This window comes from Antechinus flavipes, chromosome 3 (assembly GCF_016432865.1).
Source record: "Antechinus flavipes isolate AdamAnt ecotype Samford, QLD, Australia chromosome 3, AdamAnt_v2, whole genome shotgun sequence".
Classification (NCBI taxonomy): Eukaryota; Metazoa; Chordata; class Mammalia; order Dasyuromorphia; family Dasyuridae; genus Antechinus; species Antechinus flavipes.
The window spans coordinates 543,016,184-543,030,355 of NC_067400.1; the positions used below are offsets into that span (position 1 = coordinate 543,016,184).

Below are 14,172 nucleotides of genomic sequence, written 5' to 3' on the forward strand. Positions count from 1 at the left end.
GTAAAAATTTTTCAGGTGAAAAGGGACCAGTAGAAAAAGTTAAAGAAGCCCTTATAAAACATAAAATAGTGGTAAAGTTGAATGTTAGTAAGAAAGACAATATTGAGGAAGATTCTGGGAAGATGGCGGAGTAGGTTGGTAAATTTGAAACCCTTCTGATTTCTCCCACAAATAGGACAAATTTGTGCCTCAGGGTGAACACAGACTGGGGAAAAATCAAGAAAACTGGGGGCAGAACAGAGTTCCTCCAGGTACAACCAAGATCTGAAGAAAGACCTTTGGCCAAGATGTGTGGGTGTGGGAAGTGCAAACACCCCTGAGCTAGCTCCACACAAACACCAACTGGGGAGCCCTAGGGTGAGATGGAGGTGGCTGGAGCTCAGCAGGAACCCCAGAAACGTTCACCTCCTGAACTGTTTGTGGAGTGAGTCTAGAGGAGTGAACCTTGGCTGACTGGGAATGCCAGGACCAGCTATACTGCTGAGATGCAGCCCTGGGCAAGAAGGAACCAGCACCTGCTGAGTGCAGAGGCAGTGGGGCAGGGATGCTGCTGCTGTGAGCACTTAGAGGAATAGGAAGCTCTTGGTTTGAGGTTCCTGGTCAGATAGGAAAGTTGAAGGGAAGGCAGAGGTGCCATTTCCCCCTATCACGCCATGAGTAGAGGTACCTACACTAATACCTCTTATTAAAAAAAAAAAAAAAAAAAAAAGGAGCAGGTAAAGAAGGAAAAAACCAACCATAGAAATTACTGGGGTTCATCTTCAGAGTAGGATACAAGTAAAAATAAGCTTCTACCCCAAAGAGTAACATGAAATGGCTCCCTGTTTAGAATTTATAGAACTCAAAAAAGAATTTAAAAATCAAATGAGAGACATTGAAGAAAAAAATACAAAAATAAAAAATAAAAACCATCCAAGAAAAACAAGATTATTTAAAAAAAAAGTTCAACTAGAAAAGGAGACAGAGTTTCAAGGATGGAAATAACTCTTTGAAAAATAGAACTGGGCAAGGAGAAGCCAGTGAAGCTATAAGAGACCAAGAAATAACAAAACAGATTAGAAGGAATGAGAAAACAGAACAGAATGTGAAACATAAGAAAAATGACAGATATGGAGAACAGATCAAGAAGAAAAAATATAAGAACTGGATTGCCTGAAAGTTGTGACCAGAAAAAAAAAGAAAAGAAAAGAAAAAAAAAGCTTTTATAATAATGCAGGAAATAATCCTAGAAAATTGTCCTGGAGTGATAGAACATGAGGGGAAACTAAATGTAGAAAAAATCCACCAATGACCACCTCAACGAGATCCTTTGTGGAAAATACATAGGAATATTACTGCCAAATTTTAAAACCCCCAGATCAAAAAGAAAATTTTGCAAAAAACGAGAAAAAAAAATTCATAAATGTTGGAGCTATAATTAGAATTGTACAGGACTTAGCAGCAGCTACAATAGAAGACTGCAGGTCCTGGAATCATATCTAGCAGCAATCAAAATAACTAGGCCTGAGGCCAAAAATATCACATCCAGTAAAATTGTCGATAATATTGAATGAGAAAAAAAAAGGGATATTTAAGAACTTGCAGATTTTCGGCACTTTCTAGCAACCAAACCTGAAGTTAGTAGGAAATTTAACATATAAGAACCAGTATCAAAGACAAACTATATATGTTTTGCTTTGTTTTTTTAAACATGGGAAATGTATAGCATATGTTTAAGTCTGACATCAACAATAGGGCAGCTCAAAAGAAAGATTGGGGCAGAGTTAAGGTAAAATTAGTCATGTTATACAAATGAGGTGCAGAGGAAGAATAGACATAAGCATTAGATGGGGAAGAAGGGCTCATAACTCTGAAAAATAGGCAACATTATATATATATATATATATATATATATATATATATATATATATATATATATATTATATATATATATATATATAATATATATATATATATATATATATATATATATATATTTCAAAATCTATATAAAAGTAAGAGAGGAGGAGCAGCTAGGTGGTGCAGTGGATAGAACACTGGACCTGAAGCCAAGAGGACCTGAGTTCAAATCTAGTCTCAGATATTTAACACTTCCCAGCTGTGTGACCCTGAGCAAGTCACTTAACCCCAATTGCCTCAGCAAAAAAAAAAAAAAAAAAGAAGAGAGGGATAGTTGGGAGGGGGAAGCAAAGGTGAGGGAAGAAAACAAGGGAGGGATCCATGGGGGCAGGGAGGTGATTAAGTAATAGCAAGGCAAGTTATGGAGTAGAATTAAAGTAGAGTTGGAAGGGATAGCAAAGATGTGTGTGTATGTTGGGGTAGGGGGTTGGTGTGTGTGTGTTTGTATGTGTATGTATATATCTACATCTGTACACATAAATATATCCTTTCTTAACTCTAGCCTGCTTGGGGTGGTGGGGAGATGAAAGGAGAAAAAAATAAAATAAAATAAAAAGGTGCTCAGCAGAGAAAAGAATAATTTACAAGGAAGTAAACAAAAAAAGTCTACTAATTATATACACACACGCACACACACACTTTTTCTTGAACTGATAATTTGTTATATATTTTGAATCTTCTCTTATGTTTTGCTGGGCACACGACAGTTCTCTTTTGTTTTATTTTTTATTCCTTTTCTGTTTTTCTTATTTTTTTAATAAAAATTTTTAAAAGACAATATTTTAACATTTTCATATTTTGAAGCTGCCAAAGTTTAAAACTAAATGAAGACTTTTGAAATACTCTGTATGTATATTAGCCTACCCAGATCTTGGCAGAAGTTATCCACTGGTCCCAAGCTCCTTTGTCCTCCTTTCTTGTCGTTTGTAACCGTTAGGTTTTCTTTTTTACATCTGCCATTATACTCCAAGATTCAATATATAACTTTGATCTACCCCCAAAACCCTTACTTTCTGTTTATCTTCGTCTTCAATTTCCACTGGCTATACCTTCATTTCACCTCAGCAGCTAGCAGGGATAGTCTCAGGCTTGATTTTATTATGAGTCCCCTAGACTTCATGGCCTAAATCTGAAGTCTCTTTTTGCTGCTTCCTCCTTAGTTTCCCATCCCTATCCCACAATGCTTTTGTTTATCATTTGGATCCTCATTTGCCTTCCCTGGGAAGCCTGATACCTTATCAGTCACTTTTCGTGCCGTTCACTTGCCTTTCCATCCCTCACTGCCCTGCCTTAACCTTCTGCCTCCTTCCCTTTCCAGCCTTGCATTACCCCTGCGATGGAAGGCAGTCATACAACCACCCTAACCGATGTCTTGCTACAGGCCATTCCCTTGGCTTTTTTTTTTCCTGGATTGTTTTTCTGCATTCTCCTTTGTGTTTGTCCTTTCCTCTAGCAATCAATACCACCCTTTTGCCCTTCCCTCTCATCCTAGCACCTCCCCTCCTATTCATTGAAAAAATTGAGGACATCTGTTTAAGCTTCAGATTTAACACCTCAAAGCTTTTCTCTAATCATTCTTATTTTTTCTTCTGCTAGTCTCAGAGAAAGGTCTTAATCTTTCATGGGCTAGCTAACTCCTCTGTTTATGTCCTCCATCTCATTCCCTCCCATCTTCTCCATAAGCTTCCCTCTTGTTATTTTTTCAAATTTTTCTTTTCTCCACCGGCTCTTTTCCTACTGCACAAACAATTCTACCTATTCCTTAAAAACCATCATTTGAACCTATTTAATCTACCAGCCTACATCTCTTCTTTACTGGCAAGCTAATTGCCTCCACTTCCCTGTTCTTCAGTTTTTACAGTCTGGTTTCTGACCCCATTTGACTAAATCTTTTCCTTTCAAGATGATTCCAAATTGGTTGATAAACCCAATGGTTCTCTCAAACCTAAACTTTTGGGACTCTCCATAGCACCTGCTATTTGTTGATTACCTTTTCCTTTTTTAAATTGTAAAATTAATTTTAATTCATGACACTGCTCTCTCCTCATTCTCTGTCTTATTACTCCTCTTTTTCAATAATTAAAACTGTAACAGGCTCCTGTTAAGTAGATATTCCCTGTGTCTTAAATCCCCACCCCTTATATTCTGGTGATTCCATCAGTTTTGTGATGACCCCAGCCTGTATTTCTTTCTAGTTCCAGTCCTTCATCTCCACTTTCCTGTTAGACATTCCATTTGGAAACCTGTGTAGAGGATAGGAGGAAGGAAAGAGGAATAAACAATACAGAGAGGGCAAAAGGTAACTAAAGTTATCATCTCAAAGTTGGAGGCCAATCATGTAATAGAACAAGGCAAGTGGATGGACAGCATGCATTGGTAGTATCTACATGATGTTGAGATTCTGAGGAAGTCATTGCTATTTGCATAGAACTCTGTGAGGAATTGATAGGAAACGCAACCAATAATCACATATATCAGTTGTGACCTGCACCATTTATGAATGCCCACACAGATAAAATCACAGATTAAGGTGTCAAAGTGGGGTGAGGTTGAGGGAAATCATATGTCTTGTGCATAAATAGCTGGCATATTGTACCTTAAAGTCTCCAAAGCTTCCACAAATACTGCCTTATCTTCACAAAGTACAAAATCTAAATGGCAATATTGTTGACTGAATCTGGAACTGAATAAATAACCATACCTAAAGAGTATTAATGACTCTGCCTTTGGCCCTGACATGATCATTAGTGAAGATACACAAAACTGAGGGAAAATTAATGCCACAAGGTCATAGAATTAAGATTCCAAATTAGCTTGAGATGGTAAATTTTGCCTTGTTGATTTTGGTCTTAAGAGAGATAAACATTGTTGTATAATGTAGAAAGGGCTCCAACTTGGGAATCATGGACCTAGCTTTGATCAGTTCTGCTACTTAATACCTATAGTATACTGGACAAGTTATTTAACCTCTGCTTCATTTATAAAATGGACTTGAGCAGAGGTGTCAAAAATGTGATCTGAATGCTGCCTAGAGCACTTCTAAATGCAGTACAGTTTTAGTGGCCCCCTATTTGAGTTTGACACAACAGGATTAGCTGAAGGGATAAAGGTGCATTCCAGCTATAAGCCCTGTGAGTATAAATTTAGATCTTAAAAATTGCAAAAGTACTGTTTGGGGGAGGAGAATCATGTAAAAATTGAGGGGAAAAACCCAACAAAAATCCAAACTTGGATGCTTTATTTAGCCCCAAACTTTATATGATCCAATAATGTAATGTGTATTCTTAAAATGCCACTCTTAGGCTACTAGTTTAGCTTCCAAACCACTGGATGGAAGTGTCACTTTACAGTGATCAGACAACATTTGAAGGAACCTTGAGAAACTGGATAGTGTCTTGGAAAGGACAACCATAAAAGTCTGGATGAAATGTTGAAGGAAGAACATTTTGAAGAATTGGGAATACCTAGTTTGAAGATCACTGAAGGAAATCCTAACAGCTGTTTTCAAATGTGTTCTACTGTGCCTTCACTTATCCAATCAATAAACATTTAAATACCTCCCATACATAAAGTATTACAGGTGAGGGGGGGGGGAGAAATTTATGAGGAAGAGTATCTTAAAGATTAGCAGGTAGAAGGGGGGAAGGGTATTTTTTGGCTGCTCAAAAGCCTATTAGGAGGAAGATTTTAACACAATATGAGGAATAAGTTTCTACAGATGAGGCATAGAGAGGGTGCAATGGATAGAGCATTAGAACTTATCAGAAGGACCAGAGGTAAGTTTAGGTTCAGATGCTTGAATGTGACCCTGGACAAGTCATTTTCCCTGTCTCATTTTCTTATTTACATAGTGAGGACAGTAACAGTGCCAACCTCATAGTTTTGTGTCAAAGATAAATTGAGGTATTTGTAAAATTTTTTGCAGACCTTGAAGTAATCTTACAATGCTATATAAGTGCTATCATTATTATTGTCTTAATAACTGACTTGCCCAACAATGGAATGCGACTCCTGGAGGAGCTTACTATTCCCTGAAAAAGTTCAAGCAGAGGTTGGTAGCCTATCTTCAGTAAATCCTGAAGGGATTGCAGCACTAGATGAGAGGTTCTAATTCTAAGTTTCTGGTTTTCCCTGTATTAGTCAACACCACAACTTATAGCTACTTGAGGCTTCCTGCCCCCTCCCCCATTTTTTTGCCTGTGCTCCATAAGTGGATTCCAGTTGGCTGGCTGACGCTACCATAAATGGCTGTTTCTCAAGACAAAAAAGGGCAAAGGGTGGGCAGACAAGAGTGCTCTTATTGCTAAATCATCCATCTTTAATAAAAGTTGGTGGCCAAGATGGGCTACCTTCTTGTGGGAACATAAAATGCTGTTGAATTTCTTCTTGGTGAGGTTAAAGAAATGCATCCATGATTTCTTTAAAGTCAATAGGAGTGACTGGGACCTGTTTCAGGCAAGTACCAACAAAGGACTGATGTTTTAAGAATTATAAATGCAGAAAGGAAAGGATTGGCATTTTTATATTATTTGTAAAGCTTCCAGTAAACATTTCAGTATGTCACAGATTCAAATTAAATCACATCTCTTATTTTCACTGATATCCTGGTGTACCTCACTGTACCACAGAAAATCTAATGTGGGCATCATCTAATTAGCATTTACAAGAAACTTTTACTAGGCTACATGAGCTTATGTAGCAAAAACGGAAGAATAAAAAGTTACTGCCTCCTATAGCAAAGCTTTTCATGATTCCTTCAGCTATTCGTGCTCCCCTCAACTCTTCTCTATGGATTACTTTGTACTCACTGTATACCTTATTCCACTCCTTTCCTTCAAAGGAATGTAAAGTCTTTGAGGGTTTAAAGATGTCTTATTTTTGTATACCGAGGACCTAGCACAATGCCTGGCACATAGTAGTTAGGAAATATTTGTTGAAAAATGAACCTTCCATGTTTCTCACTTGCTATGCCATATTCCCTCACAATAGCAGTCCATGAAAAGATAAAACAAAAATAGGCAAAGAAGACCAAAACAAGTAGAAAAAGAATAGAAGTTTTAAAAAAGCTTGAAAAAAAACATGAAAACCAAAAGATAGCAAGAAGGAAACAGACTTGAACGAGAGTGAAAAAAAAAAAAGAGAGAACTGAGGCATGGGAGAAATTTTTGGAAAACCACTAATTAGACTGATAAAAAAGACAGTGCTACTTCCCTTTTGTTCCTGTTTCAAACAGCATAATTAATATAAAGGGAAACTAGCAAAAAAATGAACTATCACTGTGAAACTTAAAAAAAAAACAAAAACACACCCACAAAATACATGCCTAATCCATAATATATGCCAACTATCTTTGTTTTACAGGTACATTTAAATTTTAGTTTAAATCACTTAACTGTTTTAAAAGTTAATAGTCACCTTAAAAAAAAAAAAGTACCTAAATAGCTGTTATACAATATAGCTGAGATAAGGGAACTAAGAGTGGACAAGGGAAAACAACCTATTAAGGATCAAAATCCACTTTTCATCAATGTGTTAGAATGCTGGTAAATGGAAGGAGTTATCACAGGAATGTTAAAAACAATACCCTCTCCCCCAAAAAAACCCTCGATTCTATTATCGTTGCCAAAAGTTGCTGTTTTATCTCCTCCCCATCTTAGTTAAATCCCTTAAAGTCATCTACACTAAATTTTGTGGTTCAGTCATGTCCAACTCTCTCATGACCCATTTAGATGAAGTTGTTTCCCATTTCCTTTTCCAGCTCATTTTATAGATGAAGAACTGAGGCAAATGGGATTAACAAGGTTAAATGACTTACCCAGATCACACAGCTAATAATTGTTGTATCCGAATTTAGGAAAATGAATCTTCCTGATTTTTGGTGCTTAATTCATTGAGCAACCTACGTTCAAGGCTGTGCAACTTGGCTTTGAGCTCATCATTCAACTGAGATTCTCTCCAAACTTACTAAGGACCTCTTATGATCCTCATGCTTTCTGGCTTCTCTAACATGTGACATTATTGATCACCTCTCTCCTATCTCAGCTTTTGTGACAATACTCTCTTGGTACTCCTGTCTCCTTTGCTGGTCTTAATGATATTATCCAAGACTGCCCTGACTCCTCTTTGTTTTCTCTTAACTGATTTGAACTCCCATTTTAATTATCTCAGTGCCGATGACGCCCAGATCTATTTATCCAGGTCTCACCACTAGCTGCCTCCTAAACAGCCTCAATAGGATGTTCCATTAGCATCTCAGAGTCCAAACATCCTTAACAAGTTCTATCTCCAGCCTTCCCTCTCTTCTCATCCTCAACTTCATACTGACTGCTCAGCATAAGGGGTCAAATCTTGTCTTAGACATCTTTACAGAACACCTCATAGTCTTTTCTTCTTCATTCCCATAGACATCACTTTCAAGCTCCCATTGCCTCTCACGTAAATTACTGCCATAGATTCCCAATTTGTCTTCTCCAAGTCTCAGCCCACAGATCCAAAGTCATTTTGACCACATAGCTTCTCCCAACTGAATCAATTTTGTGGCTCTCTATTCACTTCAGCAACATACATTAGGTCATGACTTGACCCATTCCTACCTTCTGGTATTCTCATACTTTGTTCCCTCTCTACATTATATGTAATCCAGTTTCCTTCAAAAATAAAACCAACTGCTACCTTTTATAGGTGGCTTTCCCCTCTAGGGTAATCTCCTCTATATGAATCATGACCTTATTTATTTACATGTAGTCTTCTCCATGAGAATGTTAAAATCTTTGAAGCTAGCCAGGCCTTGTTTTTAAAATCTTTGAATCCCAGGCACTGAGAACAGCACCTGGCTCATATTTAAAAATCCTTGCTGATTATTAATTTTTCAATGAAAAGTACCAAGAGCACATGTATCAAATAGAGAAATTTTTAGGAGCCTGATGTTCAGAGCTAAGAGAGAAGTCACAAGTAGGCTTTCAGACTGAGTGTCTCACTGGGGTTTGTTTGCAAGAAACAAGGCAGAAGCATATAGCGCACAATCTAAGTCTCTAATAAGTACATTATGTTCATCCAACCTTTACTGATAACCAAATCATACTGGAAGATGTGAACGATGAAATCTAAATCCCTAATTTTCGTTGTTGTTTGCTTGTTTTAGTCATGTCAACATTATGTGACCCCATTTGGAGTTTTCTTGGCAGAGATCCTGGAGAGGTTTGCCATTTTTTTCTCTACCTCATTTTACAGATGAGGAATTCAAATAGGATTAAATTAAATGACTGCCCAGGGTCACAGAGGTAAGGGTATGAAACCATATTTGAACTCAGGAAGATGAGTCTTCCTGACTTCAGCCCTGGCACTCCATCCTCTGAGCCACTTATTTGTCCTAATTGTTACAGATGTTTCAAAGTACTTCTTAATATTATTTCTTGATGTTACCCCTTTGCTAGGCATTAATCACAGTTGACCATTGCTTCAGAACTTGAGAATGAAGAGTTTGGGTTTTGGTAGTAGTCAGTTCTTATCTGGTTGTGTTAATTTGAAGACCAAAGCTGTGATTGATATGTAGTACCAGTATAATCAGGTTAGAATGTTTTTATGTTTTGTTTTGTTTTTGTTTTTGCTCCATCTGAGGTGTTCTTACAGCAAGGATAAATTGTATCAGAGATTTTGGGGGAAGAACCTATGGGGAAGGGTATATGATCAGTAAAATTATTATTAAAAAAGTCATTACTGCACTATCTCCTCTAATGAAAAATAATTCGTTATAAAACTCCATCCTCAAATAGTATCTGAGACTACTTGCTGCCTTATATTATAATGTTCTAAAATTCTCTCATTTTTGAAACCCTTTCTTCAGGGAAAGAGGATGGAAAGTATATCATAAAATTAAACAATGAAAGGTTATTTGAGGTCCAAAATACTTGGGAACCAATGCTTTGACCTTTTGGACATTTAAAAATAATTCTTTTAGACAGTTTGGTCAGACAAAAAAGAAAATTTTGAGAAACCTAAGCAATTTCAAAATAAGTTTGCATGTTTTGTAGTATTTGATAGCAGCTTTTTATTGGTTACAAAACCTAAGCCCATATACAAAAATTAGGAACACATTTAGATGCCTCTTTTGAAAGAACGTTTTAGTCTATTTTAACTGATAGTTTAAAAAAAATAATAAAAACAATGCAATTTTTAAACACTGTTCTGAAAACTTAAAAGTGCAGCAATATATTCTGTTTCCTTTAACTATGAAATGGTGCAATTTCAATCCAAAACTGATAAGGTCACAACAAAGAGAATCAAGTAACTGCATAGATCTATCTGCTTTACCTGACTCTATAATATTCACTTGGATGTTGTTTGCACTTTCAGTGCAAGAAAAAAATGGAATCTTCACAGTTGTGGGAAAAATGTTCATTTTAATCTCACTGTAATATCAATGTGTGCAAAATCAACAGGGTAACTGTCAGTATATGTGGCAGGGTCATCAGAATCAAGTTGGAAGGGGGGAAGGATTTTAATTCATCACAGTATCTGGTGGATTTAGACTTTTCAATTTCACCAGTTTGTGACCTTAAATTGCTTTGACTTTGTTATACCTACTTTTAGTGAACACCACACAGTTTTGAGATTTTAGACTTCGTGTGAATAGGATGCAGTTACCATATGAAGCTTTTAAAAACTCAACTTTTGGGGAAAGAAAAAAAAGGCACAATGAACTTCAACTCAATTTTATGTGCACAAGAGTTGAAAAATCTGAGCCACCTTAAAGAGAAATTGATTCTAAAATTTATAAAACCTATAAATAATCAGAGGCCAAACCACTATATTAAAACAGATTCTCTAGCAAGTAAAAATCTTGCAGTTTAAACATACGCTTGTATCCATTTAAGATACAAGACAAAACTCACTCTTTAAAGTGGCTCCACCTTGGCAGATATATACTTTTAATGAATGTACACCTGCTATGCGTTGTTCATCAGTGAAAAAAAACCAGCTGATCCACAAAGCTCTGATGGCATCTGTCCTTGTCTTCATCACAGTAAATACACCCCACATCGGATCACTAAATTAGTTTAGATTTTTCTATCCCTTCACATCAATGCATTGGGAAATCACACCCGGTAAACAATGGCAACAAATCCATTTTTGTGATAGCTTACAGAGTTTCAAATTGTTCATTCCCACTCCAGAAATACCATATTCTTTTGTAAATAACTGGGTCAGACAATTTTACCAAAAGCAATGACTTCACATAATACCACCAGATTATGCAGAACTATTTAAAGATCACTGCAAATCAGATTTATGCTGAAAAAAATGGCAACTTCTTCTATACAGCCTTACACATACTTGTCGGTATCTTTTTTAAACATGGGAATATGGTTTTAAGAGTAGGTTCAGAAATAAGCTTTTCTGACACTCAAAAAATGAAGCTTTTTATGACACTTCTTCTAAACAGTTGCTGGTTTGTTGCCAACCACATTATCAAAAGCACTGGTCACTAAGTAAAAAATAGTTTAAGACTAAATTACAGTAAACATGAAAGCTCCACAGTTTAAACCCAATATAAATCAACCAGATTCAATTATTAATTTAAAACAAAACATACTGACGACTGCAAGGTGAAAGCAAGACTCTTATGACCAAGGAGTCTTTCATTTCAGACTTCTATTTCCCCACAGTTGGGTATCTTGCTTTCAGCTTAAACAGAAGTCCAAGTCCAGGACAGGTTGCAGCTCAGGTAAAATACCATGCACAGCATTTGATTACTTCAAAACAGCAGGAACACACAGGCTGAAGTGAGTGGCCAAACAGGGCTCGCTGTTCTCAGTTAGGGATAATGGCAAAAGCGTCACCGGTCCAAATCTAGAGCTCTTTCTCCAACCCTGGCTTCTGAGGCAGGTAATGAACACATCAATTACTGATAGATGAAGTACAGTTTGTTTTTTAACTTAATTGTTTAATCAATAACCAAGTTTTCTTTTTTGTTTCATTTTTTAAAGTTAATTTTTTTTTTCAGTTTCACCAATGAAAATCATTTGGCTCGCATTTTAAAATCTATTCTTCCACATAAAGTATATGAAAATATGTTTGTGGAGGACAGTGATGGAGGCCCAGGTTGGACTGTGCCCCTGTAAAGTCTTCCAGCATGTATGCACGCATCATACCCAAGCGTCTTGATCCACAGTGCACTATTTTCCAAAAATGCTCTGTGGAAAGCCGATGTGCCACTGCTCTCTAACAAATCTGCAGGCTGCGCTGTCAGCACGTGGCACCAGGAAAAAGAAGGAGAAAATAGAAGAGTTGGGGTTGTTGAAAACTCTAAACAGTTTAGGAAATCATGCATATGCATTTATAGTCCATGTGAGAGTGACTTTTGGCAACTGCAAAGTGACCGATACACGGCTTGCTTTAAAAGCATCAAAACGAAGAGGAGGCGTGTGTGTTTGGGAGCCTTTTGATGTTGTTTGATTTTGTCATTTGGTAGCCATCTGGTGGTACTTCAGGTTGATTGGGGAGAGAAGCTGCCCTCTAGGGACCTTAAAAATTAAATTCTTTTGTTTGAAGGTTGGCTGTTGGGTCAAAATTGTAAGTACCTCCTTGTGTTGCTTCAGGAATGAGGCTAGGATCTTCATCAATCTATAAAGAAAGCAAACAAATCCACTTAATATTCAAATGTGATTAACACGATATTCTTGCTTTTACAGATATACTTTTATGCAGTGTGAGAGGCTGCCTTTTAAAAGCTTTTTTTTTTTTTTTATTTTATTGCACAAGTGGTTTAAGTGACTTAGCAATCATTTCATTAGGAAAATATAGAAAATCTAAAAACAATTTTCTGGAAAATGATACTGTATCCTTATTAATAGCAGTTTGGCATAACAATTACACTGTTAGCTGAAATGCTCAAATTAAGTATTTGTTAGGAAAATTAAAGCATTTAAAAACTGACTTCTTTTTAAAGCTTTAGTAATGGGTTTCATTTCTCTATCATAATTGATAAATGTGCACCTGTCATTTCTAACTAATTGATTCCAAAGCAACAAGAAGTATTATTACAAAAACTTTTTATAATGAAGTATGAAATGATTTAGATGAGAAGGAAAAATAATACTTAAACAGAAAAACATTTTGATTCAGGCTGTCTTAAATAGAAAAACATCTTTGTTTTGTTATTATAAGAAAGAAACCATAAGTGTATACATTGGAAGTTCTAGTAAATTCACAAAGTAAGCTCCAATCTGCATTTATATATATATCACTATTATACTTACATCGTCACCAGAGAAATACTGATCTATGATCTCAAATGCTAATTTATAAATATCCTCATTTTCATGTTGTTGTAATGCTTCAATTTTCTCCAAACCTATTAAAGTAAAATCAGTAAGATTAACAACCACACAAAAGATTATGAGAAATATCAATTAAAACATCTCTGAGGTTTGACCTTATATCTACCAAACTGGTGGTAATGATTTTTAAAAGTCCTGTCTGACTGAGGAATGGCTAAACAAATTGTGGTGTGTGAACAAAATGAAATATTTTTCTATCAAAAAAAACAAAAAACAAGATCAATATGACAAATTCAGAGAAACACGGAAAGTGATGTAGTTAAGAATCAAAAGAGAATACATAAAGACTATAATAAAGTAGTTGAAGCATAATGAATTGTAATGAACAACCTTTGTCTTAAAATACTAAGAGGGAAGTACCTTCTTCTCTCCCCCTTCTCAATAAAGAGGCAGAGACTACAGATATAGAGATCAGTGTTTACTGTGAGATTCAAATGCTCAGTCAGTTGCCTTGTTCAATTTGCTATGAGATAGACTGTGATGATTAGGGAGAAACAAAAAGCAACAAGCAAACTTTTAAAAAATGGAATAAGAAAAGTTAAAGTATATAAAATTTAATATATAAAAAGGATTTCTAGTTTCCATCATGAGAAAGCCCAGTTGCTCTAATAGTCCTATGAATTTCACAGGATTAGAGACTTAGATGTGGAAAGGATTTCAGATACCATCTATCCCATTTATTATTTTGCAAATGAAGAAATGAAGGGCCTATAGTGTTTAAAGGTTTGCCAAAGGTCACATGCATAGTAAGGGGTAGTACTAGAATTGGGAGACGCTCTAACTCAAAATACAGAATTTTCCTTCTGTATTATACTGACTATAACATCTCCAGAGCACTTAAAAAACAAATAGTATGAGGCATATCATTGAACAGGTATCAAATTCAATCAACTCAGTCTTTCCTTCACTTGTCCTACCAATTAGATTATCCTGG

The 14,172-nt window shown here is 36.1% G+C and overlaps 1 protein-coding gene across 1 annotated transcript in view; it reads right to left on the reverse strand.

The window, feature by feature from the left end:
* Positions 1–9,921: 9,921 nt before the first annotated feature.
* KPNA3 (karyopherin subunit alpha 3) overlaps positions 9,922–14,172 on the reverse strand; it is a 97,267-nt gene continuing 93,016 nt past the window's right edge. Inside the window, exons 16-17 of the mRNA XM_051987361.1 lie at positions 13,158–13,252; positions 9,922–12,522 (exon numbers count right to left, since the gene is read on the reverse strand). Coding sequence (XP_051843321.1) covers positions 12,424–12,522; positions 13,158–13,252 — 194 coding nt within the window. The 3' untranslated portion in view covers positions 9,922–12,423. The remainder of the gene's footprint in view (positions 12,523–13,157; positions 13,253–14,172) is intronic.